At 37.9% G+C, this 27,308-nt stretch overlaps 1 protein-coding gene across 4 annotated transcripts in view; it reads right to left on the reverse strand.

The window, feature by feature from the left end:
* Positions 1–358: 358 nt before the first annotated feature.
* GABPA (GA binding protein transcription factor subunit alpha) overlaps positions 359–27,308 on the reverse strand; it is a 40,413-nt gene continuing 13,463 nt past the window's right edge. For all 4 annotated transcript variants that reach the window (XM_027978682.3, XM_027978692.3, XM_042229952.2 and 1 more), the window contains exons 4-10: positions 24,338–24,422; positions 21,945–22,190; positions 20,021–20,215; positions 16,098–16,151; positions 15,163–15,303; positions 11,471–11,663; positions 359–3,913 (exon numbers count right to left, since the gene is read on the reverse strand). In XM_027978682.3, coding sequence (XP_027834483.1) covers positions 3,685–3,913; positions 11,471–11,663; positions 15,163–15,303; positions 16,098–16,151; positions 20,021–20,215; positions 21,945–22,190; positions 24,338–24,422 — 1,143 coding nt within the window. In that variant the 3' untranslated portion in view covers positions 359–3,684. The remainder of the gene's footprint in view (positions 3,914–11,470; positions 11,664–15,162; positions 15,304–16,097; positions 16,152–20,020; positions 20,216–21,944; positions 22,191–24,337; positions 24,423–27,308) is intronic.

The raw sequence follows: 27,308 nt of genomic DNA on the forward strand, positions 1-27,308 counted from the left end.
AACAAAAAGGAAACCTAGCAAACTTGACTAAGTATTTCTAACAATCATCAACTTGCCTTTTGATAAGTACTCAGTGTTACTATTTCTTCTGTTGCTATTCTGAAATAGTTCAGCTTTGTTTATGGGGTTTTCATTTATTTTCTTAAAAAGACTAAACTCTCTAACACCTATTTTTAGTTCAGTGGAATCTGTTCTTCCCAAATTGACATTAATAGTTTTTAAATAAAATATATGGGAATCACATGTATAATACATCAGATGTGAACTGTCACATTTTCATCTAACCAGGAATTGAATATCCCAGGAATCTGAGACTATCTGTATGCTGGGGAAAAAACTTCTAAAAAACACAGAAATATACTGTATAATAGTTTTATTTTTATCATTTTACTATTTTTACATTTTATGCACAAATATTTTTTTATCTGAGTAAAAATAGAAAATAACTGTCTTATGTAAAATTACAAAAAAAAACTCACAAAGAAATACATAATTGTTATTATGACAGTATAAGTGTCTTTATTTAAAGAGTAAAAATGTATGCAAAAATCTTCCTCCCTCTTACAAAAGATTGAGAATATTTTTTTCTGGCAGCGAGTGAAATATCACTGAAATATCAATATTTTTATACCCTCTAGATATGAAGACATTAAGTTAGTCACAGGTTATTTTGAAATTTAAAACATTTTTGTGCTATTTCAAAGATACATTAGTTCTTTTTAAAAGGCAGTAGCATAAAATGATGAATATGAAAACAGCAGACCTCACCAAAAATATTTGGAGGCACAACCCTTTAAAGAAATATCATACTTGAATTTCACCATTTATCAGGGGCAAAAAAACAATCTTTCCTAATTAACTGACATGGACTGTCACAAAAATAAATGTGATGAGTCAATGCATGTGGCAATCAACCACACAGCAATTTTCCCTGATCTGTTTGATTTTCTGATGCCAACACAAATTCCTAAACTTCAGGCTAGCAAGATACGTATAAAAATTGGCTCAATGAGAATCTCATGTGGAAAAAGTTTTAAAACAAAACTGAAGGTTTCATTATTTTTATACTTAAATGGTATAGAAATAACCAATAATTTTATCTTTCATCCTCTGAAAGATTTATTTATCCATAAAATCAGAGCAAAGAATGAATAGCATAAGTTATATTTTCTTTCAAACTACAAGTTATCTTTCAATAAAAGACAAGACTACTTGGCTTCTGATAACTGCAACCTCAATAAGCACAACAGACACAGTTTATAAGCTGAGACAAAGTAACGGAAGTTTCTTGAATCAACTGGGAATATTAGTCTCACTGCTTATGGTGCATAAAGTGATGGAGAGAGCCAAAGAAGAAAAAAGAAACAGCATCAGATTGTGTTTGACAACTGATTGTTCAAATGATAACAAGGAATAAAAGAAAAACTGCAAAAGGAAGAAAGTGAAAAGAATTTTTTTAAGGTATCTGAGGAACACAGGGGAAAAATAAAAAAGAAATAATAGACTGATTTTTAGAGATCTAGGAGAATTTCTTGCCTTAAAATACACACACACATAGCGGAGATATATATAACGGAAATCTGTCAACTTGGCTAAAACTTTAACATAATGTCTCCCTCAAAGTATTTCAAGTCGAAAGTCACTAATTTTAAGCTCTCGATAATATAACAGAAAAGTAGACTTTATCATTATTATTTTAAAACTGTAACTGACTTGTCAATTTCCCAGACCATAAGAGGATGGTGAAAAATCCTCTTTTCAGCTACCTGTTATCTGAACTAGAACATCTGTATCATATTGCTATTCTACTCTGATATTCTTGCAATCACAGCATCCAAGCTGAACTAATAGTTTGTCAGTCTATTCTGTGTTTATAAAAAGGTTAAAATGGAAATTACAGATTTTATTCTTTCTACTGCTTGTTCTTAAAGGACTTTGACATGAAACAATAATATAAGTGAACTGACATAACATGTTGTAGTCCCACAGTGTAACACTTAATATTATGATCTGAAGTTATCAGAAAAGGAGGTCGTACACACCTCCCCCTCCTCTCTCTTCCTAAGATCCCTGCCTCCTATGGTTCTTTCCAAACCACTATTTAGTACTGGGGGGCAGCAACTGCCAACAATAGCTTCTTGCATTACTGTGGCCCTTTCCTCCTAGTTAGTTAAATGCACTAAATGAGCTCTTATAAAGCTGTTTAGGGGATGGATTTAAAGGAGATGATGAGGGAGAAGGTACATAGAGTAATATTTGAGAATCAGTCTTCTGCTATAAGAAGATTAAAGTATCTCATATCATGATTTGTGCATAATACTTTAAAACGCAAAGAGAAAAAAAGTAAGGAAACCAAGCAAAGCAAGTAAGAAAAAGACATTTCTAGCCATTTCTGTTCAGTGTTGGCTTGTAGCAGGAAAAGAGTTTCATGTATGTAAGAATTATTTGATTTTTAAAGGATTTCTAAGCGAGTTTTGAAATATCACCTTTTGAATATTATGTCTTCGTTTATATGTGTGTGTATATATGCGTGTGTGTGTATATATATATATAAGATGGCCAACTGGACATGCATACAGATATTTGTACACTCACATATGTAATATTCAAAGGAAAAAATTAAATAAATGGGAAATTTTAAGAGAAGACTGCCTGTATTGGAGGTCAAATTTTCCTTTTAGAACTATTGGCAAGTAATTTACTCATGTCTTGAAAGATCAAGTACTGCTGACTGATTTAAAGTCTTCATCAGAAACACAAGACGAGGAAAGCTGTTTTGTATAATAAACAAGCACTATAGGATAATTAATTTTTTAAAAAAGGGAGCCATAACAAACCAAACTAAACCAAAATTTTATTTCTGGTTGAGGTATACTTTTTCAGATTTTTAAATCTCTGACAGGAAAAACAGAGATCATCTGAGAATTTTTTAATAGTTGGTTTATTAGGATTTAATGTCTCTCTTGTAATAATTTAAATTCTTGGCCTGACATTATGAATAATCTATACAGTAAATCCTTAAAATTGGCTTTTGAGTAAAGCCAGATTTAAACCTGGATCTCTTTCTTCAGCACTGCTCTTCTGCCAGTCTTTTTTACTGTCTTTTGCTTGCAAATACATAAATTATTTTAATAACATGATACTCTTAGTAATTTTATTAATATTATAATTTTATTGGATATGATTACTTTAGCTCTGCTTGATTAGATGAAACAGGCATACATGCTTCAGCTGTGAAAAATTCCATTTTCTGGTTTTTATGTAAAGCAACATCTAAAGCAGCAGAGAGGGGAAACAGTTATATTTTCAAAAATATTAATAGTTAAGCCAGACTGTTTCCTGGAGATACTTCATTTATTTTTCATCCTCAGATGCTACTGGCTATTTTTGGTAGGGCTAGACATTAATACTGACCAGTTTAGCTTTTCTGACTGTTAACAAACTATCCCACAATGAACCAGCCTAAAGACATTGTGGTGATTGTTTAACATACACATATTCTAAAATATATGCTCAAAGTAAAAAGATCCAAATTCACAAGAGTATGAAATATTTATAAAAAAAATCATGCATCAGATTGTACAGTCTAGAAATAAAAGAAGATTCAAATTCAGTAATAAAGGGAAGAGCAATGCTTGCTCTAACATTTTAAGAAAGACCTTGGACTCCCAGAAGGTCCTGGGTTCAGGTATCCTTTTCTGTCTGCAGGGACGCAGCAGCCAGGGCTACTGCTGTGACCGGCTGGGCGATTCCGTGCAGCTGCATCTTCGCGAGCTTCTTCTGTTCACACTCTGTGACCAAACGGTTCAACTCTGCTGCACTGTATCCAATAAGAGTCTTCAAGTCACAGACAAACTTGTAGACAAACCTCTTGCCTTGAACTTTACAAATCATGTCCCCATCGTAATAATACCTTTAAAAAGAGAAAACGGCATTACGACCATATAAAAATTTTTTTAAAATCTGGACTTCTTACAATACTTCACAGATTATTCCATAAACAGAAACCTAGTATTATACCTATCACAACAGGAACTAACAATGAGGTTATATAGAAATATTTAATGCTGTTATCCAAAGAAACTTTAAAATATTCACTAAAATTTCAATGCTAAGTACTCTAAAATTTTATGTACTAAATCCTAAAAACATATTCTCAAAAATTATGCTGCAACACTGAATTTAAAAATAAACATTATAAGCAAAACAAAAAAACCTTAGGAGCAGTAACAGAATCCAAGAATAAGGAGTCTGAATCAGAGTGCCAAGAATCAAAACCTCACGTCTTTCCTGTGACTACAGGAAAGCCACATTTGTTTGCTCTAAGCTTGTATTCCTCATTTATAAAATGAGATTTTAAAAAGTATGGACCCTAATAGAATTATTGAAGATTAAAAGGATTATCTCTGTAAGGTGCTTAGCACACAACGACTGACACATATAGCCTACTATAAAACAGAAGCTATGGTGATAATTAAGAACCCATATTGTATGAATAAAAAATTTAAATATACATATTCTCTGGTTGTTGGAATGTCCATTTTTCTGTCTTGTATAAAATGCTTTATTACATATCTATGCCTTCATCTTTATCATTTTAATATATTAAAAGCTCTCCTTCCAGAGAAATTCTCCAAACCAATAGGGGAGCCTCAAAACTGTAAGCAGAAGGGTTTAAAAACAAAAAAAGAAAAAAGAAAGAGGACCAGAAAAACAGAAAAGAAGACTTCATAAAGAAACAACGTTTCTAAAGCTACACAGGTACACTTGGGGAAATCACTCTAGAAGCCTGGTTTATGGATATAAAACAGACTGGAATGATACTCACTTTGGAAAAGACTGTTTACCCCTATGCACTGCCTGGTGAGCTACAGTCCATGGGGTGGCAGAGTCTGACACAACTGAGCAACTAACACACAAACACACACACGTGCACTGCCAATTCCAATTAGCAGGAAAAAGGTAAGTCAAAACTTCTGGGTTGGCAGACTTTGGAGACTTTATCTTAGAACTGTACTGCCCACTTGGGTGCATTTGCACTCATCTGATGAAGAGCTGTTACAAAACAAACTACATGCAAAAGTACAGGTGGTATAACTATCACAGTAGTAGGACTTTATTATAAAAGTAACTCAGTGTAACCAAAAATCCATTAACAAAAAACTACATGCAATAAATTGTCATCTTCCCTAATTCCAGAACAGCTAAATATAATGGTTATGTCCACTTTCCCAGTAGGAGATGTAACACATTGGGCATAGTCTTGTGTCTTTTTGTCAACTACACTAATACAGAATTATAACTCAGCCCACAAACTACCAACAGCTTGTCATCCAGTTAAAATACTGTAGGCATTTTGATTTAAGTGAACAGCTCAGTGACTTATTATAAAGTGAACATTCATTCACCTGTTAACTATGACTCCGGTCAGGACACAGAACACTGCGTGTACCCCACAGCTCCTCCACAGCCCCTCTCAATCATCACCCCTCCCTTGCTCTAGAAGGCTGCACAATCCTCGTTCATGATAATAATTTCATTGCTGCTTTTTGTATTCTTATCACCCAAACATGCATCTGTAAGTGCTGTAATTTAGTTTTGCTGTTATTTGCATGATACTGTTTGAATTCAGTATACACTCTTTTGGGTCTGGATTTTTTTCACGGAATATTATGTTTGAGGTTCACCCATATCAGTGCATTTTCATGGATCCACAGTATTCTATAGTATATCACAGGTTACTTATTCACTCTATTGTGGCAAGATATTTAGGTGGTTTCTGATTTCGTGCATGCTTACATGCTCAATCACTTCAGTTGTGTCCGACTCTTGGCAACTCCAGGGACTACAGCCCACCAGGTTACTCTATCCATGGTATTTCCCAGGCAAGAATACTGGAGCTGGTTGCCATTTCATACGAGGGGATTTTCCCACCCCAGGGATCAAACCTGTGTCTCCTGCATTGCAGGCAGATTCTTTACTACTGAGCCACTGCGGAAGCCCCTTCTGATTTGGGGATGTTAAACATAAGGCTGCTATAAGAATCCATATGAATATATATGTACATTTTTGTCTGGTAAATCCAAGATAAACTGCTAGGTTACCGGTCACAGTTTACACTCCTAGCAAAAGTGTAGAAGTATTCCCACTGCTACATATCCTCACCAACACTTGGTACAAGCAATTATTTTCATTTGAGCCACTCTTGCATGTATTGCGGTGCAGCCGATAAGTTGTGTCCAACACTTCGCGACCCCATGGACTGCAGGCTTCCCTGTCCCTCACTATCCCCTGCAACATGCTCAAACTAATGTCCATGGAGTCTGTGATGCCATCTATCTATCTCATCTTCGGTTGTCCCCTTCTCCTCCTGCCCTCAATCTTTTGCAGCATCAAGATATTTTCTAACGAGTTGGCTCTTTACATCAGGTGGCCAAAGTATTGAAGCTTCAGCATCAGTCCTTCCAGTGAACACCCAGGATTGGTCTCCTTGAGGATGGACTGGTTGGATCACCCTGCAGTCCAAGGGACTCTCAAGAATCTTCTTCAACACCACAGTTCAAAAGCATCAATCCTTTGGCGCTCAGCCTTCTTTATGGTCCAACTCTCACATTCCTACAAAACTACTGGAAAACCACAGCTTTGACTAGATGGGCCTTTGTCAGCAAACTGACTGGCCATTTGGATAATCTCTAATTTTTTCCTAATTTCCTATGGATCTGTAAGAGTTCTTTAATTATTGCAGGTAAGAGTCTTACATCAGATATACGAGGCTTGACTTTAACTCTCTTGATGGTTTCTAATGGCCAGAAGTTCTTAATTTAAATGTAGTCCAATTTATTGATCTTTTCCATTAGGTTAGTGCTTCTGGGTTCTATTTAATGTCTTTTCTCATCTACTAAAGGCAAGAAAGAAAGAAGTGATGGAGCCAAAGCAAAAACAATACCCAGCTGTGGATGTGACTGGTGATAGAAACAAAGTCCGATGCTGTAAAGAGCAATACTGCATAGGAACCTGGAATGTCAGGCCCATGAATCAAGGCAAACTGGAAGTGGTCAAACAGGAGATGGCAAGAGTGAACGTCGACATTCTAGGAATCAGCGAACTAAAATGGACTGGAATGGGTGAATTTAACTCAGATGACCACTGTATCTACTACTGTGGGCAGGAGTCCCTCAGAAGAAATGGATTAGCCATCAAGGTCAACGAAAGAGTCCGAAATGCAATCTCAAAAACGACAGAATAATCTTTGTTCGTTTCCAAGGCAAACCATTCAATATCATCGTAATCCAAGTCTATGTCCCAAACAGTAATGCTGAAGAAGCTGAAGTTGAACGGTTTTATGAAGACCTACAAGACCTTTTAGAACACATACCCCAAAAAGATGTCCTTTTCATTATAGGGGACTGGAATACAAAAGTAGGAAGTCAAGAAACATCTGGAGTAACAGGCAAATTTGGCCTTGGAATGTGGAATGAAGCAGGGCAAAGACTAATAGAGTTTTGCCAAGAAAATGCACGGCTCATAGCAAACACCTTCTTTCCAACAACACAAGAGAAGACTCTACACATGGACATTATCAGATGGTCAACACTGAAATCAGATTGATTATATTCTTTGCAGCCAAAGATGGAGAAGCTCTATACAGTCAGCAAAAACAAGACTGGGAGCTGACTGTGGCTCAGATCATGAACTCCTTATTGCCAAATTCAGACTTAAATTGAAGAAAGTAGGGAAAACCACTAGACCATTCAGGTATGACCTAAATCAAATCCCTTATGATTATACAGTGGAAGTGAGAAATAGATTTAAGGGCCTAGATCTGATAGATAAGAGTGCCTGATGAACTATGGAATGAGGTTCGTGACACTGTACAGGAGAGAGGGATCAAGACCATCCCCATAGAAAAGAAATGCCAAAAAGCAAAATGACTGGCTGGGGAGGGCTTACAAGTAGCTGTGAAAAGAAGAGAGGCAAAAAGCAAAGGAGAAAAGGAAACATATAAGCATCTGAATGCAGAGTTCCAAAGAATAGCAAGAAGAGATAAGAAAGCCTTCTTCAGTGATCAATGCAAGGAAATAGAGGAAAACAACAGAATGGGAAAGACTAGAGATCACTTTAAGAAAGTTAGAGATACCAAGGGAACATTTCATGTAAAGATGGGCTCGATAAAGGACAGAAATGGTCTGGACCTAACAGAAGCAGAAGATATTAAGAAGAGGTGGCAAGAATACACAGAAGAACTATACAAAAAAGATCTTCAAGACCCAGATAATCATGATGATGTGATCACTCATCTAGAGCCAGACATCTTGGAATGTGAAGTCAAGTGGGCCTTAAAAAGCATCACTATGAACAAAGCTAGTGGAGGTGATGGAATTCCCACTTGAGCTCTTTCAAATCCTGAAAGATGATGCTGTGAAAGTGTTGCACTCAATATGCCAGCAAATTTGGAAAACTCAGCAGTGGCCACAGGACTGGAAAAGGTCAGTTTTCATTCCAATCCCAAAGAAAGCTCAAACTATCGCACAACTGCACTCATCTCACATGCTAGTAAAGTAATGCTCAAAATTCTCCAAGCCAGACTTCAGCAATATGTGAACCGTGAACTTCCTGATGTTCAAGCTTGTTTTAGAAAAGGCAGAGGAACCAGAGATCAAATTGCCAACATCCGCTGGATCATGGAAAAAGCAAGAGAGTTCCAGAAAACATCTATTTCTGCTTTATTGACTATGCCAAAGCCTTTGACTATGTGGATCACAATAAACTGTGGAAATTCTGAGAGATGGGAATACCAGACCACCTGATCTGCCTCTTGAGAAATCTGTATGCAGGTCAGGAAGCAACAGTTAGACTGGACATGGAACAACAGACTGGTTCCAAATAGGAAAGGGAGTACGTCAAGGCCGTATATTGTCACAGTGCTTATTTAACTTATATGCAGGTTACATCATGAGAAACGCTGGGCTGGATGAAGCACAAGCTGGAATCAACATTGCCGGGAAACATCGATAACCTCAGATATGCAGATGACACCACCTTTTTGGCAGAAAGTGAAGAGGAACTAAAAAGCCTCTTGATGAAAGTGAAAGAGGAGAGTGAAAAAGCTGTCTTAAATCTCAACATTCAGAAAACGAAGATCATGGCATCCGGTCCCATCACTTCATGGGAAATAGATGGGGAAACAGTGGAAACAGTATCAGACTTTATTTTTTGGGGCTCCAAAATCACTGCAGATGGTGACTGCAGCCATGAAATCAGAAGACGCTTACTCCTTGGAAGAAAAGTTATGACCAACCTAGATAGCATATTCAAAAGCAGAGACATTACTTTGCCGACTAAGGTCCGTCTAGTCAAGGCTATGGTTTTTCCTGTGGTCACGTATGGATGTGAGAGTTGGACTGTGAAGAAGGCTCAGTGCCAAAGAATTGATGGTTTTGAACTGTGGTGTTGGAGAAGACTCTTGAGAGTCCCTTGGACTGCAAGGAGATCCAACCAGTCCATTTTGAAGGAGATCAACCCTGGGATTTCTTTGGAAGGAATGATGCTAAAGCTGAAACTCCAGTACTTTGGCCGCCTCATGCGAAGAGTTGACTCACTGGAAAAGACTCTGATGCTGGGAGGGATTGGGGGCAGGCGGAGAAAGGGACAACAGGATGAGATGGCTGGATGGCATCACGAACTCGATGGACATGAGTTTGAGTGAACTCCGGGAGATGGTGATGGACAGGGAGGCCTGGAGTGCTGCAATTCATGGGGTCGCAAAGAGTCGGACACGACTGAGTGACTGAACTGAACTGAACTGAAAGTCAAGAAGGTATTTCCAGATGCTTCCCTATTTTACTTTCAAAATTTAGAGCTGCAAGTTACATAGAATTGATTTTCAGTATGCTAAGAAGGGAGTTAATATGGATAGTCAACTGTCCCAGCACTACTGACTGAAATGTAGGTCGCTTCCCTATTGCCATCTTTAAATCAAATGTTCCTATATTTTTTGTTCTATTCAGGTTATCAATTCTAATCTTGGGTCTTCTGTCTATCCCAAGCAAACGGCACACTGTCTTACTGTTACAGTGAGTCTCTATATCCTGTAGAGCAAGTCTGTCCAGTTTGATAATCTTCTTCAGGCGTCCTGGTTCTCAGGACACTTTATCCGTTCAGTTCAGTCACTCAGTTGTTTCTAACTCTTTGGACTGAAGCACACTATGCCTCCCTGACCATCGCCACTTTACATTCACATATAAATTCTATTATCATCTTGTCAAGTTCTATGAAAACTGATTCAGGCAGCTACTGCATTGAAACAGGCCAACTGCAGACAAGTGACATCTTAATTATTAATTCTAATAATTCATATGTAATTTTGAGGAGACTTGCAACCCACTCCAGTACTCTTGCCTGGAAAATCCCATGGATGGAGGAACCTGGGTGGCTGCAGTCCATGGGGTCGCACAGAGTTGGACACAAATGAAGTGACTTAGCAGCATGTACACAAGCACATCAGCTGTCAAAAATGACAGTTTTAATTCTGATTACACAGAAAGGATCTTTAGATAGTTAGCAAAGTGTCTGACACTGAGTAATAAGTACACTGAAAATAAAGCATTTTAGTTACTTGTATATGCTAAGGAAAACAAACTGTCATTGTGGAAAAGAAAAATTATCATGATAAACTAGGTAACAGTACTTGAATGTCACGATCCTATAACAAGGAATACGGATTTAACCAGTATTCCGCATAATTATATAATTACAATGGAATGAGGGGATAGAAAGGTTGCATGTGTTAATGATGAGAGGTAAATCATACTCTGTGTGAAATTCACAGAACTGCTTTATCAAATTCCCTCTTCCAAAAAAATGGACATAATTCATACTTCTCAGATACTTAAGTGCACATACTGAATTTCCATCACTGTAGTAAGCATAAATTCTGACATTAATTACATCAAAACTTTCATACCATTTATGAGAAATTATAAATAATTATTCTATTTCAACTCAACTGATGAAAAAGTTTGAATATTCAGATTTAGGCTGACTGGGGGGAAGGAAAAACAGAGAAATGGGTTAACATTTTGCATCTAATTATAAAAATTGACAGTATCTATGTATTTCCTAGAGTTTACAAACACTCAATGCACCTATGCCAAAATGACAGCATCTCTGTTAATAAAAAAACCAGAAACCTCAAAGATTAAATATGCTGGTTTTAAATAGAGTGGTGAATGTTTTTAATCAGATAAAAACAAATAATCTAGAATCATCTTTTAAAAAATTCTACATATCTCAAATTACTACTAGAAACCTTTTAAGAAGTAATTTTTAACATGAATGTGAACATTTTTAGTTTTTTTATTTATATAAAGAAAACGTAAGTCAAGTAATTTAACATCATTACATAACAATGTTTATACAAATAAGAAGCCATTTTTTAGAAACGACTGATTGATACTTTTAAAATGCTTACCTTAATGCACGACTAAGTTTCTCATAGTTCATTGTAGGTTTGTTTTTACGTTGTCCCCATTTCTGTGCAACCAGTTCGGGCTGATTTAGCTTAAATTCTCCTTCATCACCAACCCAAGAAATGCAGTCTCGAGCATCCTTGTCAGTAAGAAGTTCTAGCAAAAACTGCCACAGCTGGATCTGGCCATTGTTCCCTAGAAATTGACAAGAATGGCAAGCACTGACCATAATGCTATGGACTCTCAGAGGGTGAAAGACAACAAACAGGTCCTTTGGTTCGTATCTCAGCCACATAAAAACATAAACTTCTTTTTACAAACACTAAGTATTTTTAGAGAAAAAGTCCAGGGGGCAGTCCTCAGACGGTGAGGAATAGGACGGGGGGACCACTTTCTCCCCCACAAATTCATGGAAAGAACATTTGAACGCTGAGAAAATTCCACAAAACAACTTCTGAATGCTGGCAGAGGACATCAAGCACCCAGAAAGGCCGCCCATTGTCTCTGAAAGGAGGTAGGACAAAATACAAAAGACAAAAAGAGAGACAAAGAGTTAGGGACGGAGACCCATCCTGAGAAGGGAGTCTTAAAAGAGGAGAAGTTTCCAAACACCAGGAAACCCTCTCACCTGTGAGTTTGTGGGGAGTTTTGGAATCTCAGAGGGCAACATAACCGGGAGGAAAAATAAATAAATAAAACTCACAGATTACATGCCTAACTGCAACTCCCAGCGGAGAACTAGCCAGTACATAAAACTCACAGATTATGTGCCTAATGGCAACTCCCAGCGGAGAAGTAGCCCAGACGCTGGAACCCGCCAACAGCAAGTGGGGGCTGAACAGGGAGGAGAGGGTTGCATTGCTTAGGGTAAGGAACGGGCCTGAATGACCTGAGGGCAATCTGAGGGAGCAAACATGAGATAGCAACCCAGACTGTGAGACAGCCAGAGAGAGAGAGAGGAAAAAAAGAGAGAGAGAACTTTCCCTGGAAAAGCTCTATCCTAAGGCACTGCCAGCCCGCTCACAGAACAAAGGACTGAGCGAATACCGGAGGAGAGCTAGCCGGCTCTGGACTGGCCCACCCCTCGCTGGAGACAGGGAGGCAGGCGGGTGCCAGCCAGAGCTGGAAGGCAAGGGGCAAACTCGGCCCCAGAGACGGCATTCTCTACCAAACCTCGAGCAGGCTCCCAGTTGCTAACCAAGACTTCCTGGGATCCTGGATGGTTGACATCTGCAGGGAGGGTCACAGCCAGAGATCAGCTCCCCAGAGGAGACACACGGCACACCTGAGAGGCTGGGGTGGGAGAAGCGATAAAACACAGCTCCCATCTGGGCAGAGTGTGCTCGCCAAGCACCTGGTTGCCTGAGCTGCTCGGACCTGGGAAGGGCACAAAACGCAGGCCCAACCGAGTCTGTGCCTTTGTGGAGTACCTGAACTTGAGTGGCTCAGACCTGGGAAGTGCACACAACCCAGGGCCCCTGCAGACAGTTCCCCTGCAGAGCAGCCTAGAGCCTGAGCAGTGTAGACTGGGAAAGCACACATGCTGTGAGCGGGGGCAAACCCAGTGTGGCCGAGACACTGCCAGTACTCCCCACACACGCCAGTGATATTTGTTTGTAGCGTCCCTCCCTCCCTACAGCACGACTGAACAAGGGAGCCTAAAAAAGTGTCCACCACCGCCCCCTTGTGTCAGGGCAGAAATTAGACAGTGAAGAGACCAGCAAACAGAAGCCAAAATAGAGGGAACCACTTTGGAAGTGACAGGTGCAACAGATTTAAAACCCTGTAGTTAGCACCAACTACACTGGAAGGAGCCTATAGATCTTGAGACGTATAAGCTGAACAAGGAACTATCTGAACTGACCCAAACTGCCCACAACAGCTCCAGATAAATTCCTAGATATATTTTTACTATTATCATTTTTTAAATTAAAAAAATGTTTTTTATTTTTAAGTTCTCTATTATGCCTTTTTCATTTTTATAACCTATTACCTTGCAAAAAAAAGACCCTATTTTTAAAGCAAACTTCATATATATTTTTTATAATTTTTGAGACTTTATTTTTTTAATATTGTATTTTTGAGAGTTTAACCTACTCTAGATTTTTAATCTTTGCTTTTTGGTTTTGTTATCAATTTTGTACTTTTAAGAACCCAACCTTCAGTACCCATTTTTACTTGGGAGTGAGATTACTGGCCTGATTGCTCCATCCCCTTTTTGACTCTCCTTTTTCTCCCCCAGGTCGCCTCTATCTCCTCCCTCCCCCTTCTCTACCTCTCTCTAACTCTGTGAATCTCTTTGTGTGTTCCGGACGATGGAGAACACTTAAGGAACTGATTACTGGCTGGATCTGTCTCTCTCCTTTTGTTTCCCCACTTTATCCTCCTGGCCACCTCTGTCTCCCTCCTCCCTCTTCTCTTCTCTGTATAACTCCATGAACATCTCTGAGGGATCCAAACTGTGGAGCGCACATAAGGAAGTGATTACTGGCTAGCTTGCTCTCTCCCCTTTTGATTCCCCCTCTTCTCCTCCTGGTCACCTCTATCTCCCTCCTCCCTCTTCTCTTCTCCATGTAACTCTGTGAACCTCTCTGGGTGTCCCTCACTGTGGAGAATCTTTTCATCATTAACCTAGATGTTTTATCATCGGTGCTGTATAGATGGAGAAGTCTTGAGGCTACTGTAAGAATAAGACTGAAAACCAGACGCAGGAGGCTTAAGTTCAAATCCTGAGAACATCAGAGAACTCCTGACTCCAAGGAACATTAATTGATACGAGCTCATCCAAAAGCCTCCATTCCTACACTGAAACCAAGCACCACCCAAGAGCCAACAAGTTCCAGAGCAAGACATACCATGCAAATTCTCCAGCAACACAGGAACATAGCCCTGAGCTTCAATATACAGGCTGCCCAAAGTCACACCAAACCCACTGACATCTCAAAACTCACTACTAAACACTTCATTGCACTCCAGAGAGAAGAAACCCAGCTCCACCCACCAGAACACCGACACAAGCTTCCCTAACCAGAAAACCTTGACAAGCCACCTGCCCAACCCCACCCACAGGGAGGAACCTCCCCAATAAAAAGGAACCACAAACTGCCAGAATACAGAAAGGCCACCCCAAACACAGCAATCTAAACAAGATGAAAAGGCAGAGAAATATTCAGCAGGTAAAGGAACAGGATAAATGCCCACCAAACCAAACAAAAGAAGAGGAGATGGGGAGTCTACCTGAAAAAGAATTGAGAATAATGATGGTAAAAATGATCCAAAATCTTGAAAACAAAATGGAGTTACAGATAAATAGCCTGGAGACAAGGACTGAGAAGATGCAAGAAAGGTTTAACAAGGACCTAGAAGAAATAAAAAAAGAGTCAATCAATAATGAATAATGCAATAAATGAGATCAAAAACACTCTGGAGGGAACCAACAGTAGAATAACAGGCAGAAGATAGGATAAGTGAGGTAGAAGACAGAATGGTAGAAATAAATGAAGTTGAGAGGAAAAAAGAAAAAAAGAATTAAAAGAAATGAGGACAACTTCAGAGACCTCTGGGACAATGTCAAATGACCCAACACTCGAATCATAGGAGTCCCAGAAGAGAAAAAGTCACATTTTCATACAGTGAAATAAAATATACACAATTTGACAAATTTTATAAATATCAGATGACAATGCAAAAATACCTGTTCTGTTTCCAGGCGAACTTCTATCTTCTCCTGAAATCCTCGGAGCTCTTTGTACTTTAGCTGCCTTTGCACTACTATTTATAGCTTTAATGGCAGTTGGTGTAGCAGACTGCACTGATGCTGGAATAATTTGCACAGCTGCAAAGCAAGACAAGGGGAAATTTTTTTTTTTTCTCCTTCCAGTACAGACAGAGAAAAAACTACTGAAAGAAAATAAAACGCAATTAGTTTAACTGATGCCTAATTACCTCAACAAAAGTTCAGAGGATAAGGTATAACGTCTGCATTATTGTTTATGAATCTTAAGTGAATAAAAAGTTGGTTTCCTTATTTTGGAAAAACTTATTGATATATATACAGTAGATAAGGTTTTAAAAAATCTAATTTTTTAAAAATATTTGTTCGTAAGAGATGGTTTATCAAATTTTGGAGAATGAGGACAAATGAGAATTCATGTTCCACTGCTGACAGGAGTACAAACATACCACCATTTTGAGAAAAACTTTAGTATATCCAGTAAAGTTGAAAGGGTAGAATCCCACGAAATCACAACCAGAGAATCTCACACACATTCTTACAGATACTCATTCAATGACGTTCACACAGTATATCACCATCTTTACCCAAAAGTTTATACATTTATAAATTAATGCCCTAACGTGTTTACAGTTATAAAAGTTCACAAAAATATAAAATATGCATAGAATAAGAAACCTTAAATTCAGGGCAGTCATTTAAAATGGGATCTACTTAACATACAAAGTTTTCTCTTATGGTATATGCAGATGTTGGTTGCACTTAATGTCTTTGTATATCTAAAACATTTCATACAAAATTTATAAATTAGCTTTTGTTTTTACTACCTTGCAGTACTAAATGGAACATGTCTTATTGATAAATCAACCCTATATTATGGGCACATGAATACTCACGTTGGTCAATTGTAACTATCTCATTCATCTGTTGTTCTTGGCTTGCCAATACATCTGAAGAACACACATAAAAATTTTTTGTTTTCATTTAAACCACAAATGCAAACTCCAATTCAGTAAATTCAATTAAAAAAAAAAAATAACCACCACCCTCCATGATTAAAACAAAAACCAAGCAAACAAAAAAGCAAAACATCAAATAATTGAAACTTATTGGCCTAAGAACCTAAAAAATACTTCACAGTCATTTTACAGGGAATAGATATTTTTAAGAGATGCAACAGAAAGAAAGCTCCAATTCAATGTTCAGAAAAGTTGTTCAGAGGATCAGGGTTTGAAAATGTCTACTATAAAGCTATTTATTTAGGCTTTATGTAAAACAGGAAATATTCAAGATCAGATCACCAGAGTGAAATTATTTAGATACATTTTCTTCCTTAAAAAAGGCTCTTTCAAGATGACTGGAGAGATCATCACAATTTGCTGTATGCACGATCAAATACCCATTAAAAAAAAAAAAACTGCTTTAACTTTAGAATACTTCTTCTAAAGATAGGTAGCTAGATTTTCAGTGGAATTACAGCTGTTCTCTGTGTCACAAATGAAGTAAGTAATTTAACACGTCTACAAATTCAGGTCTCAAATGAGGTATAGTGAAGGGAACTCCTCCGTGGTCATCCAGTGGTTAGGACTTCACTCTCTCACTGCCCAGGGCCCACGTTCAGTCTGGATGGGGAACTAAGATCCCACAAGCTGTGCAGTACAGCCAAAAAACCCCAAAACCAAACAAAAACCCCCATGAGTTACAGTGTAAAAGGTCCTAATATAACCGTTTAGAGAACCATTCATTACTCATCCCTTGCTATTTCCTACTGAAATGTTATTCTTCACCTCTCAGATAAGAGTTACACTTGCCAGTCTACATCCCTTCAGCGTTTTTAGTGCCCATCACAGACTTGGATGCTTCTCTCTCCAACTGAAGTTGCACCCACCAGCAGTCACCTGTGTATCGAGCTGAGTCCTGGGGCCTGGGATTCTAACACAGTTCTACTGAGAATGCCACACCAGGCTCAAACGCCAAGCACAGAGCTGAAGAGGACCGGCAAACTAAAGAGAGATCCGACTCCTACTTGTCAGATGGGAGCTTTCTTTGGGGGTCCCGAGTTTGGGAATGTAAACAATTAAGTGAGACTAGCCTCAGATCTGGGTTCTGGTCTTAGCACTAACTTATTGGCTGTATGACAACAGTAAATTATTCAACTAATATTTCTTCATAATGCAATGGAATACCCCCACCTACCACTTCAGGAGGCTGTTGTGAGGATTAAAGGAAAATATTTTTAAGAAGCACAATGCCTGAAATATAGTTAACTTTCAGTAAGTTGAAGACACTATTCTTTTATCCAGATTCATAATTCTGAGTATTCTCCTCAAGGACAACTGTCCTGAAGAAAAATTCGTGCTTTATATTTGTGGTATATTTCCCCCAAATTTTATAAAAGTACCTTCAAAGGGCAAAGTGTTATTGAAATGAAACTGTTCAACTCCTGACTGTGACTGAACACAGTACCCTAGCTTAAAAAGAGACAAAGAAGAGTCACCACTACACTACACAGGCATTATTACCAACCTGTTAAGGTCAGCCACTCAGCCCTGTAGTTTGGTGTGTTTCCTGGGAACTCTCAAGATATTAACAGAAGGCAGAACACAGAAACAGAGGGGCTTTTGAAAGGCTGGTCCAAGACCACACAGACACTCTAAATATCAAATTCCTTCTCCAGCCCTCAAACCCTGGTCCTGCATAAAGGAAGCAGAGCCCTAAGGGGAAAAGCTCTAGGGTGTATGGAGCAATTTTATGCAAACTCTGAACACTGAAGGTATAAGGCAATTCTTTGTCCCAAAGAAAACTCTCAGCAAACTGAGTTTTGTGCCTCTGGCCACAGAAGACATATTCACACCAAGAAGGACACCATAGAGAGCTGGGACTCCTGGAACATTTCCTAATTATCCTCTCCATGTAAGGTAGGACTTGGATCAAGTTTCACTAGAAGGGAAACTGCAGGAGGCTGGTGGCCTGGGTGGGAAAACTAACGCAAATACTTAAAGAAGGAGGTCTGTCTGTTCAGTACTGCTTCTCCTTGATAAATCACTCAGGAACAGATAGTAAATGCTAGGTTACTAAGGACATGCTATAGACTTCACTCTACAAGAGGGTCCAGAGGGCTAGACTGTGTCCCAAGGAGCCTGTTCTGAGAAGCTAGGCTTGTGAATTACAGAAAGTCAACCAGACATAGCCTTACATATCACCCTACCCATTCCCAGATTCTGAGAATTAGATTTCCAAACCCAATGGAATTTCTTTGCCAGGCAGAGCAAAGAATCATGGACAGATAAGCAAGGAATTCCTTAAGATATTCATGTAGGCCATGGGGCTGTTACTTTTGTAAACAAAAATATTCCAAAGCAGAGCTCCTCTGTAGAAGACCCATTCTACTGCAGGAAGATGGAAAGATACATAAGATTTCTCACAGCCCCCTGTGCTGGGAAAAGCCTCTGAGTGAACTTTAACATTTGAGAAGCCCTAGGAGAGCCAGAGAGAAACAACAAAGTGCAGATCTGGGATAGACAGCAAAAATCATGAACTTGAGAAAAACCAAATTGCAGTCTAAACACTGTCCTTGTTCTAGTCTTGAGAGTTCCTACAAGAAAATGTTTCTGTAAACATGACTCACATGTTAAAAACCTGAAATATTTCAGAATTTACCTTACTCATCTAAAAAGCTCTAGGGAGAAGAAAACCTGTGACACCAAGGATAAACTTTCAACTAGAACATTCAACTTATTTATCTAATGGGAACTGAAACTAGAAATAAACCTTGTAAATGTAATGAATCTACTAAATCTTTTCAATACTTTTCCTCCTAATATTTAATAGAAGCAATACAAGAGAAGATAGTGCCAATAAAACAATGAAGGAAAGCCTCTCCACTGAGCTTATTTCTTAATTCAACAGCAGATGAAATCCTAAGCATTAAATGACTGAAAAATCCCTCCACCAGAACTGTTCCCTAATTGCATACACAGTAGGATGAAATGCTACCATTTATATTTTCATCCACAGTGATTATAAAAACAAAGTCAGCATGTCCTAGTCACTCATTCTGAAAAATATGTTCTTTGGTCAGCGTTTCTGATTTATATAACAATGTCAGGGAATGGGTTACTACTAATATTTTAACAGTCACCGAAATATAACATGGATTAAAATTCAAACAAAATAATTTACATATATTTGAGCTCTTTTGGTTGGACAGCTTTAATCATCAAAATAATGTCTGTTGAGCAACACGGAAACACTGTAACCAGTGGCTTCCAATTCAAGATGATGGGTTGCATACTCCCCTTTCTCCCTTAAAATCCCATTCGACTGAAAGAAATTTTAAAAGGTTTAATCCCCATAATGAAGAGGACGAGAGAGAAGCCATCTGTGAACAAATAATCGTAAATTTCTAAAAGATGAGCATCAATGAAAGAACTGACTGATGAACCAGAAGTCAACAACTAGAATATATGAACAGAGCTAATTGCAAGGCACAGAATCTTACTTGGATAGAACAGAACTTGGAGTCTAGTGTTAGACTGCCTGGGTTTGGATCCTGGTTCTGCCATACCCTAGTTCTATAACCTTGTGGGGGCTCTCTAAGCCTCAGATTCCTATCTGAAGAAATAAGGAAAGTAATGATCTCTGGCTTTGGTATAAGATTAAACGAGATTATATATACATATTAGCACATCACAGCCTTACACAATAAATGTTAATTACTGCTGTTAGCAATGAACAATTAAGATGAAAACAAAGTTATAAAGAAATACAATTAAACTTAAGTTATAATGCAAATAAGATAATGGTTTCAATTTTATACATTTTCGGAGAAGTTCCAGATGACTCCAGAGAATTTCTCCCCGAGGAACTCGCTGAAAAAAATCTTCTTGGCTGAGACTACAGAGTTCTCTTCCAGAAATATTCAGTGTAGTGAGGTCTATATCAGTCATGCTGAATTCCTTCATTACCCAAACCACCCAATGCAGGACTTGGTCCGTGGACCACTGTATGGGATCTAAAGACAAACATATTACCATTAGCCTAGTTGCATCTTAGATATTACAATTTACAGTTAACTTGTCAACACACACACAAAAACACAGATGAGATCCAGACAGGTTTTTTTTTTCCCCCGCAAGTAAGTGAACTCATTATATGAAATAAAACGATGCTTACACTCCATTTTCTTCTTAGCTCCTTTTCAACTCCTTAATCTAAAATTTGATGGGTTCATGTGTTTCTACATCAGTTAGTTTGGAATTTTATTGAGAAAAAAAAAAGCACAACTGCTCTCCAGTGAGCCAAATGAAAGAATAAAATACATGATTACCTTGTAGGAAATGCCCCCTCACCAAGTTAATATTCATTTTTTTTCCATTTCTGCAATGTTTATTTCTTATAATTCAGTTTTGTACCTCCAATAGCTATTTTGTATTGAAATTCACCAATGAGCCCCTGATGACCAAATTTAGTAGATACTACTCAGCCAGCATTCTTTGAGTTTCTCAGCAGCATTGAGACTTATGACCATCTGAAACTCCTCCTCAATTTCAATGGCACTATATATGTACAATTCTTATTTTTCTTCTATCTGGTAAGCTATTTCATGTCTCCCCAATGTCCTATTCCTAAACCCTCAATGTTGACAAGGTTTAGCACTGTGTTATCATTCATTTTCTCTCTCTCCACCAGAGATTACACCTACTTTTTTATGACTTTAATACAAACTCAATGTGACTTCATCCCAGATAACAAATACCTTTATCTCCAGTCCAAATCTTGTGCCCCTGAAACTACTTCCTGGTGACCCTCAACTGAATATGTACTCTTGAAAATCAAGCACTATCAACACTTTCTCTTGAAAAATCTTTCCAATACCAGACTTTCCTACCTTCCCCACAAAGGTTTAGAAGGCATGGACTGTCTTTCTTATGCACCACTGAAAGCCCAGCATTTACCATGGTGCCTAGCTCAGGAAATATGAAGATGTAACCAATTCTTATCAATATTATTATAGCCTAGTCACCCGAGCTTGAGAAGTTAGATAAATATTCGACTCTCCCCTCTCTAGCCTCATGCAATCCATCAACCAGCTGATCAGTCCTATCACTATTTTGATTCATTTCCTTCTTTCTGATCCCACAGCAATCACCTGGTCTAGGCTAACCTAAATGTTATTACCTAGACACACGGAAACTACCCCCTCCAACTTACATCACATCCCACTGCCACATTCATTTTCAATTGTCAGCTGCATCAATCAGAATCAGTTCTATAATGGTACAGAATAATTCCTCACCCACTATATCTTCTTACTACTCAGCACACTCCCACCTCTCAGCTTTGCATAAACACTTCCTGTCTCAAATGTCCAGAAGTTTCCTTGTCTACAATAAACTCTTTCCCAATTTCTCCCCAGATCACTATGATCCCTTTGAGATTCTAGTAATATGTTCCTTTTATACCAGTTATTGACAATTTAAAATATGTCACTTTTATGGAAACTACTTCTTTTCATTTATTGTTTCTCTCTCTAAATTATGAATGCCCTAAGGGCAGGATTTTTTAAAAAATGTGTATCATTGTATTCCCAGCACCATCATGTATTAACAGTCCAAAAAAAAGATACACAGAAAATCTATTTATTTCCTGAAAGTTCGATATTTAAACTTATTCACCATAGTGTCTTCTATGTCAAGCCTAAATATTATTCTACCTAACATAATTATTACGTATTTTATTACCATAGGGTATCCCAAGACGCTCTTGCTCTTTCCTATAACCTTCCAGTGCAGCCGCCCATCTGGTCACTTGTTCTGACGTTTCATCTGAAATGGTCGTAATGTGTTTTGTGCCATCAAGAGTTATCACTTGAGCTTCCTCAACAAGATGTGCTTCTGCTTCCGCATGGTGAGCATCTGGATCAATAACTACTTCAACCGTTTCCGCAGGTTTAACAATTTCCAGGATATTTAGCTTTGGTTCAATTCCTTAACAATGATTTAAAAAAAAAAAAAAAAGTATATCTAAGTGAAAACACGAAAGTAACACAGCAAAATTTAGTTTATATGTTCTCAAATAGTAGAGCAAAACTCTACGTTAAATATTTTTAGCATTATGTCTAGAGAACTTGAACAGATTTCTATTAAATAACAAAAACAACAAATGAACAGAACTTTGGTACATCACAGGACAGTTCTGTATCAGTATTAATTTCCTGACTTTGATAACTGTGGTCATTAAAAGAATTCTTTGTTTTGGAAAACACACACACTAATGTATTTAGAGACAGAAAAAAAATCACGTCTACATCTTATTCTTAACTAGGTTAAAAAAATAATGTGGGGATGAGGAAGAGACAGAATAAAACAATGTAATAATAAAAGTTAACATTTGGGGAATCTGGGAATTCTTTTATTACACTTGCAATTTTTCTATAAATCTAAAATAATTTAAGACCACCACCACCATGCATACAAACACACACACCTTACTTACAAACAGAAAAAAAGAACCAACATGTAACAGGAAATTAAAACTACACTAGGGAGAGTATAAATGAGTAGCTACTCATCTTTGAAAGTTTAAAAAGTCTTTCTAAGCTAATTAAAAATTACTTATGACTCCTTGTCTTTTTAGAAGACAAAGTACATGTTTTAAAACTAGCCCTTTATGAAATAATCATAGTTACTTAACGGTAAAATGACAGTTCTAAGAAACTATCATACAACTTACTGGCTACCGTTTGCTCACTGATTTAGTTATAAACTACATCAAAATTTAATCAAAGTGTACTTGAAAGAAAAAATAAAACTCAATTTCATTATTGTGAAGTTCAATCTCAAAAGCTATATTACAGAAAAATATACTGCTTTCATTCATTAGGTGGTGTAAACAGAAGTTGCTTTTTTCAAATGTTCATGAGAAAAAAAGATTGCAATTTTTGAAAAAAAATTTCATTAAAAATTATTCGTTAATTCCCCATCAAATTTCATCAAGTCAACTCTTCTTAACACACTTGCACTGAGAGGTCACTAAGCTTTTAAAGATAAAAAACAAAGACTGATTTTTCTTTCCTGTTTCCAACAATAGGAAAATTCTGGGGAAATTAAGGATCATAAGTAGGTAATTACCACTTTCATAATGTGGAAAAAAACTTTGATTTGTGAAACATAATTGTAAGCAATATAATGTGCTCCACCTGATTCACTGGAAAAGACTGTGGTGCTAGGAAAGATAAAAGGCAAAAAGAGAAGGTGGGAGCAGAGGATAAGATGGTTATGCAGCATCACTAACTCAATGGATATGAATTTGAGCAAACTCCAGGAGACAGTGGAGGACAGAGGAGCCTGGCATGCTGCAGTCCACGGGATTGCAAAGAGTCAAACATGACTAAGCAACTGAACCACAACAAATAACATGTTCAGAGATTAAAATTAGTCTAAAACTCTGGTTAGAAATTCCAATAAGCCCATTAAAAAAACTAAAATTCAATCTACCAAAAATGGTTTCCTAATTTTCTAACTTGCGTATTTGCAAAGATCAGTAAAATACTATGTGGATATGGCTGACTGGGTCACCCCAGAGCTTTTGCAAATTCCTCTCTGTGTGCTAAACTGCAGAGACTAGATTTCCGTGCAGGAATACAGATGTGACTTAGGTTCCAGAATTACTGGCATGAGCGTTCTACTTGGAAATGAGTTAAGAGGGGACAAGCAATCCATTTGTTGGCTAATGTGGATCACTGAAAAGGGAGCATAGTTCCAAGTCAGCAGCTATAGTGATGGCTTTCAGATCTGGCATTTTCCAGATCCCAGCAGAGCAGCAGCTTCCTTGGCAGTCTAGTTTTGCAGTGTGGCTGAGGCATTTTTAGAAAGTCAACTAGCACATGTTCTTCCAGCCCTCCCTGGGATTCTGTTATTTACTATCCTATAATATATCCTTTCCTGATTAAAGTAGGCAGAATGTGTTATACAATTTGCTTCATCCTGACAGATACAACAATGAAAAGCACGAATATTTAACTATAACATCACCTTAACTAACTTAGACAATCATCTAAAACTTATAAAACTGAGTTCCCATATTAGAAAAAAATGAGGTAAATTTTTAAATGACAACACTAAAATTAACTTACCTTGGTAAGAAATTACCTGTACACTAAGCTGTACAGTTCCATCTGTCTTTACTCCTTGGTCAAATAAACTTCGTTCTGGATCCAGCTAAACATGGGTAAAAGGATTAAGATTATCTTAGCTCAGTCATCTGGTTTAATACAAATGGATGTGCCAAATAAGACCTAATTACTAAGGTATACTACTTAAATTACAAGAACACATTTAATTATTCAAGTTGTCATATCATTTAATTCTTCGCCAAAACTGAAAAGGATTTCACCACTGTGGTAGCAATTAGGGACAACACAAACAGGACTTGTTTTAAATAGTGATTTTCTCTATTTGCAAAGATCTGGAGTCTAGTTTAGAATTTTAAATAATGCCAAAAGGCAACTATTGTTTCTGCAAAAGTATTTCTGGTAGAAGAAAATGCAGTTATCTGCCATGAATAAGCAAGGGTTTTTTATTAGCGGGGACAATTTATACAAATTTATTTATCTACTTCTTGCCAGATCTCTTCATAACCAAGGATACACACTGAAGATCAGGGTAATTTAATTTCTGATCATGAAGTTAACAAAGTTAAAGGACTTACAATCATACTATCTGATCTAGCTATGAATATCTTTAGTCACAGTTCTTCACCTTTCAGTGTCAGTGCTTTTGAATGTATTTCACACAAACGGCAAAAAGAACTTCTGACTTCTGGATATTTTATCAAGTTTTAAAACATGTTTCTGTTAAATTATTTTGAATAAGGTGTATTTCTGTGTATACATACAGCTGGAGATACAAAGTCCTCCCACTCTTATTCCTAGAATTCAGCCAATATGGGAATCATGGTACGCACGTATTTTCTAAAATGAAAAACGTCATACACATAAAGCCTAAAATCTTAAGTGACTGCATGTAACTTAAATAGAGACAAGGCAAACTGTGTAACCCTGCAGGCAGACAGGTCAAACGTGGCAGCTTCACTCCTTAATACAACCATCTCTGTATGACATTTTGCTAAAAATTCAACTGAGATTTCTCCCCTCTCTAGTAGACACTGGTAATGGTATTATCGACTAGAAGCTAAAGCCTGTGGAGCTCTGAAACAGGATTCTCAGGTACTGAGCACACTAGCTAGTTCAGTAAGAGCTGGCACAAGGACAAAACTCAAGCATGGTATTTGATCTTGGGTCATATTCCTTAGAGAAGCACAACTCAATTGTTCATCAGCTTTAAAGTCAGCACTTATCTGAAAATATAAAAGCATTTGTATTTGTATTACACAAGTGGCAGGCATTCTGACTCCAACTATATTTGCTTTAAATGAAATGGAGAACAGAAGTTGCTATCCTCATATTCTTTTTGAAGAGAGGAAGGGAGATAGGAAGAAATGAAAAATGCCCTAGATGCACAGGTAGTTCTGAATTCTACAGTACTATAAATTATGCATATTCCCACTTATTCAACCAATATTCATTTATTTATTTATTGGTGGTAAGGAAAGTTTGCTTTATTTGGGAGGCTGGCAATTGGTGGGGAGCAGACTCCTATCCAAAGGCTGGCTCCCCTGCACTGACAATCGGTGGGCAAGAGCTCTTATAGATGGAAGGAGAGGGCTACATGCAAAAATAGTACAGTCTGCTCTGACAGTCATCTTGAAATTGGACATTGGTGATGTGACCAGTATCATCTTGGTTGTTTTAAGTACAGTTAATCTTAGTTCCAGGGTCAGTCTGTTCCCATTTTCTTAAGGCCAATTCTTGGAATTGTGGCAGCTTCTGGTGTGGCTACAGTCTGGTCATCATGTAGCTAAACTTCTTCCACCTGGTGGGGGTTTTAGTATCTGTAAGACAGCTCATAGGATATGATAGCCCTTGAGAAAGAACTAAAGGTCCTTGACTTTGCTTAGTGACTAAATTATTTTTGTTTTGTCATGACTGTTTTCCTTTGTTTCTTCATTTTCTCCTTCTCTGATTAAACTTATTCTTTGGCTAAAGTTTTTTCCACGGACAAAAAGGCAGGCTGAGGACATGGGAGGCAAGGCCCGGTGCACTGTTTTTCAGGCGCTCAGCCCTGTGCCGCTCTTTGTTACCCCGTGGACTGCAGCACGCTAGGCCTCCCTGTCCTTCACTTCACTTCTCCCAGACTTTGCTCAAACTCATGTCCATTGAGTTGATGATGCCATCCAACCATCATCCTCTGTTGCCCTCTTCTCCTCCTGCCTTCAATCTTTCCCAGCATCAAGGTATTTCCAATGAATCAGCTCTTTGCATCAGGTGGCCAAAGTATTAGTTTTAGCTTCAGCGTCAGTCCTTCCAATGAATATTCAGGGTCAGTTTCCTTTAGGATTGACTGGTTTGATTTCCTTGCTGTCCAAGGGATTCTCAAGAGTCTTCTCCAGCACAATTCCCTGGGGGCCTAGTGGTTAGGATTTAGCTCTATCACTGCTATGGCCCAGGTTTGATCCCTTCAACCAATATTTATTTGATCCCTTTAACCAATATTTATCCTATGATAGGCTGGCTACTTTGCAGGTTAAAACTTTCATTTTATATAGGTCAGGTATTATAAGAGCAGCAACAAATGTCAGAGCTAAAAGACAAGTAAAGAGCCCAAACTCCCCTTAATTTTACACAGAAAAAAAAACAAGATAAGTCCAGTGACACTGAATTATGCAAGGCAAATTTTCCTAAAAAGTCAGCCTCAAACAAGTGAAGAGAGTTCTATAGTTATAATAGGCCTCAGTTCAAATTCCAATGCACCCCACTACACAGGGCAAACTATTTAATTTAAATCTTAGTTGCTACATCTGCAGATTATGATTAAGAATATGCCAACTTCAAAGACTGCTGTGAAGAATGAGATAATTTAGAAATGTCTTACAACCATATAACTCTAGATCACCAGTTTATTTTTTGGCTGCACCTCACAGCATGCAGAACTTCCCCGACAAGGGAACATCCCCTGCAGTGGAGGTGTGGAGTCTTAACCACTGGA

The sequence above is a fragment of the Ovis aries genome, chromosome 1, assembly GCF_016772045.2.
Source record: "Ovis aries strain OAR_USU_Benz2616 breed Rambouillet chromosome 1, ARS-UI_Ramb_v3.0, whole genome shotgun sequence".
Taxonomy (NCBI): Eukaryota; Metazoa; Chordata; class Mammalia; order Artiodactyla; family Bovidae; genus Ovis; species Ovis aries.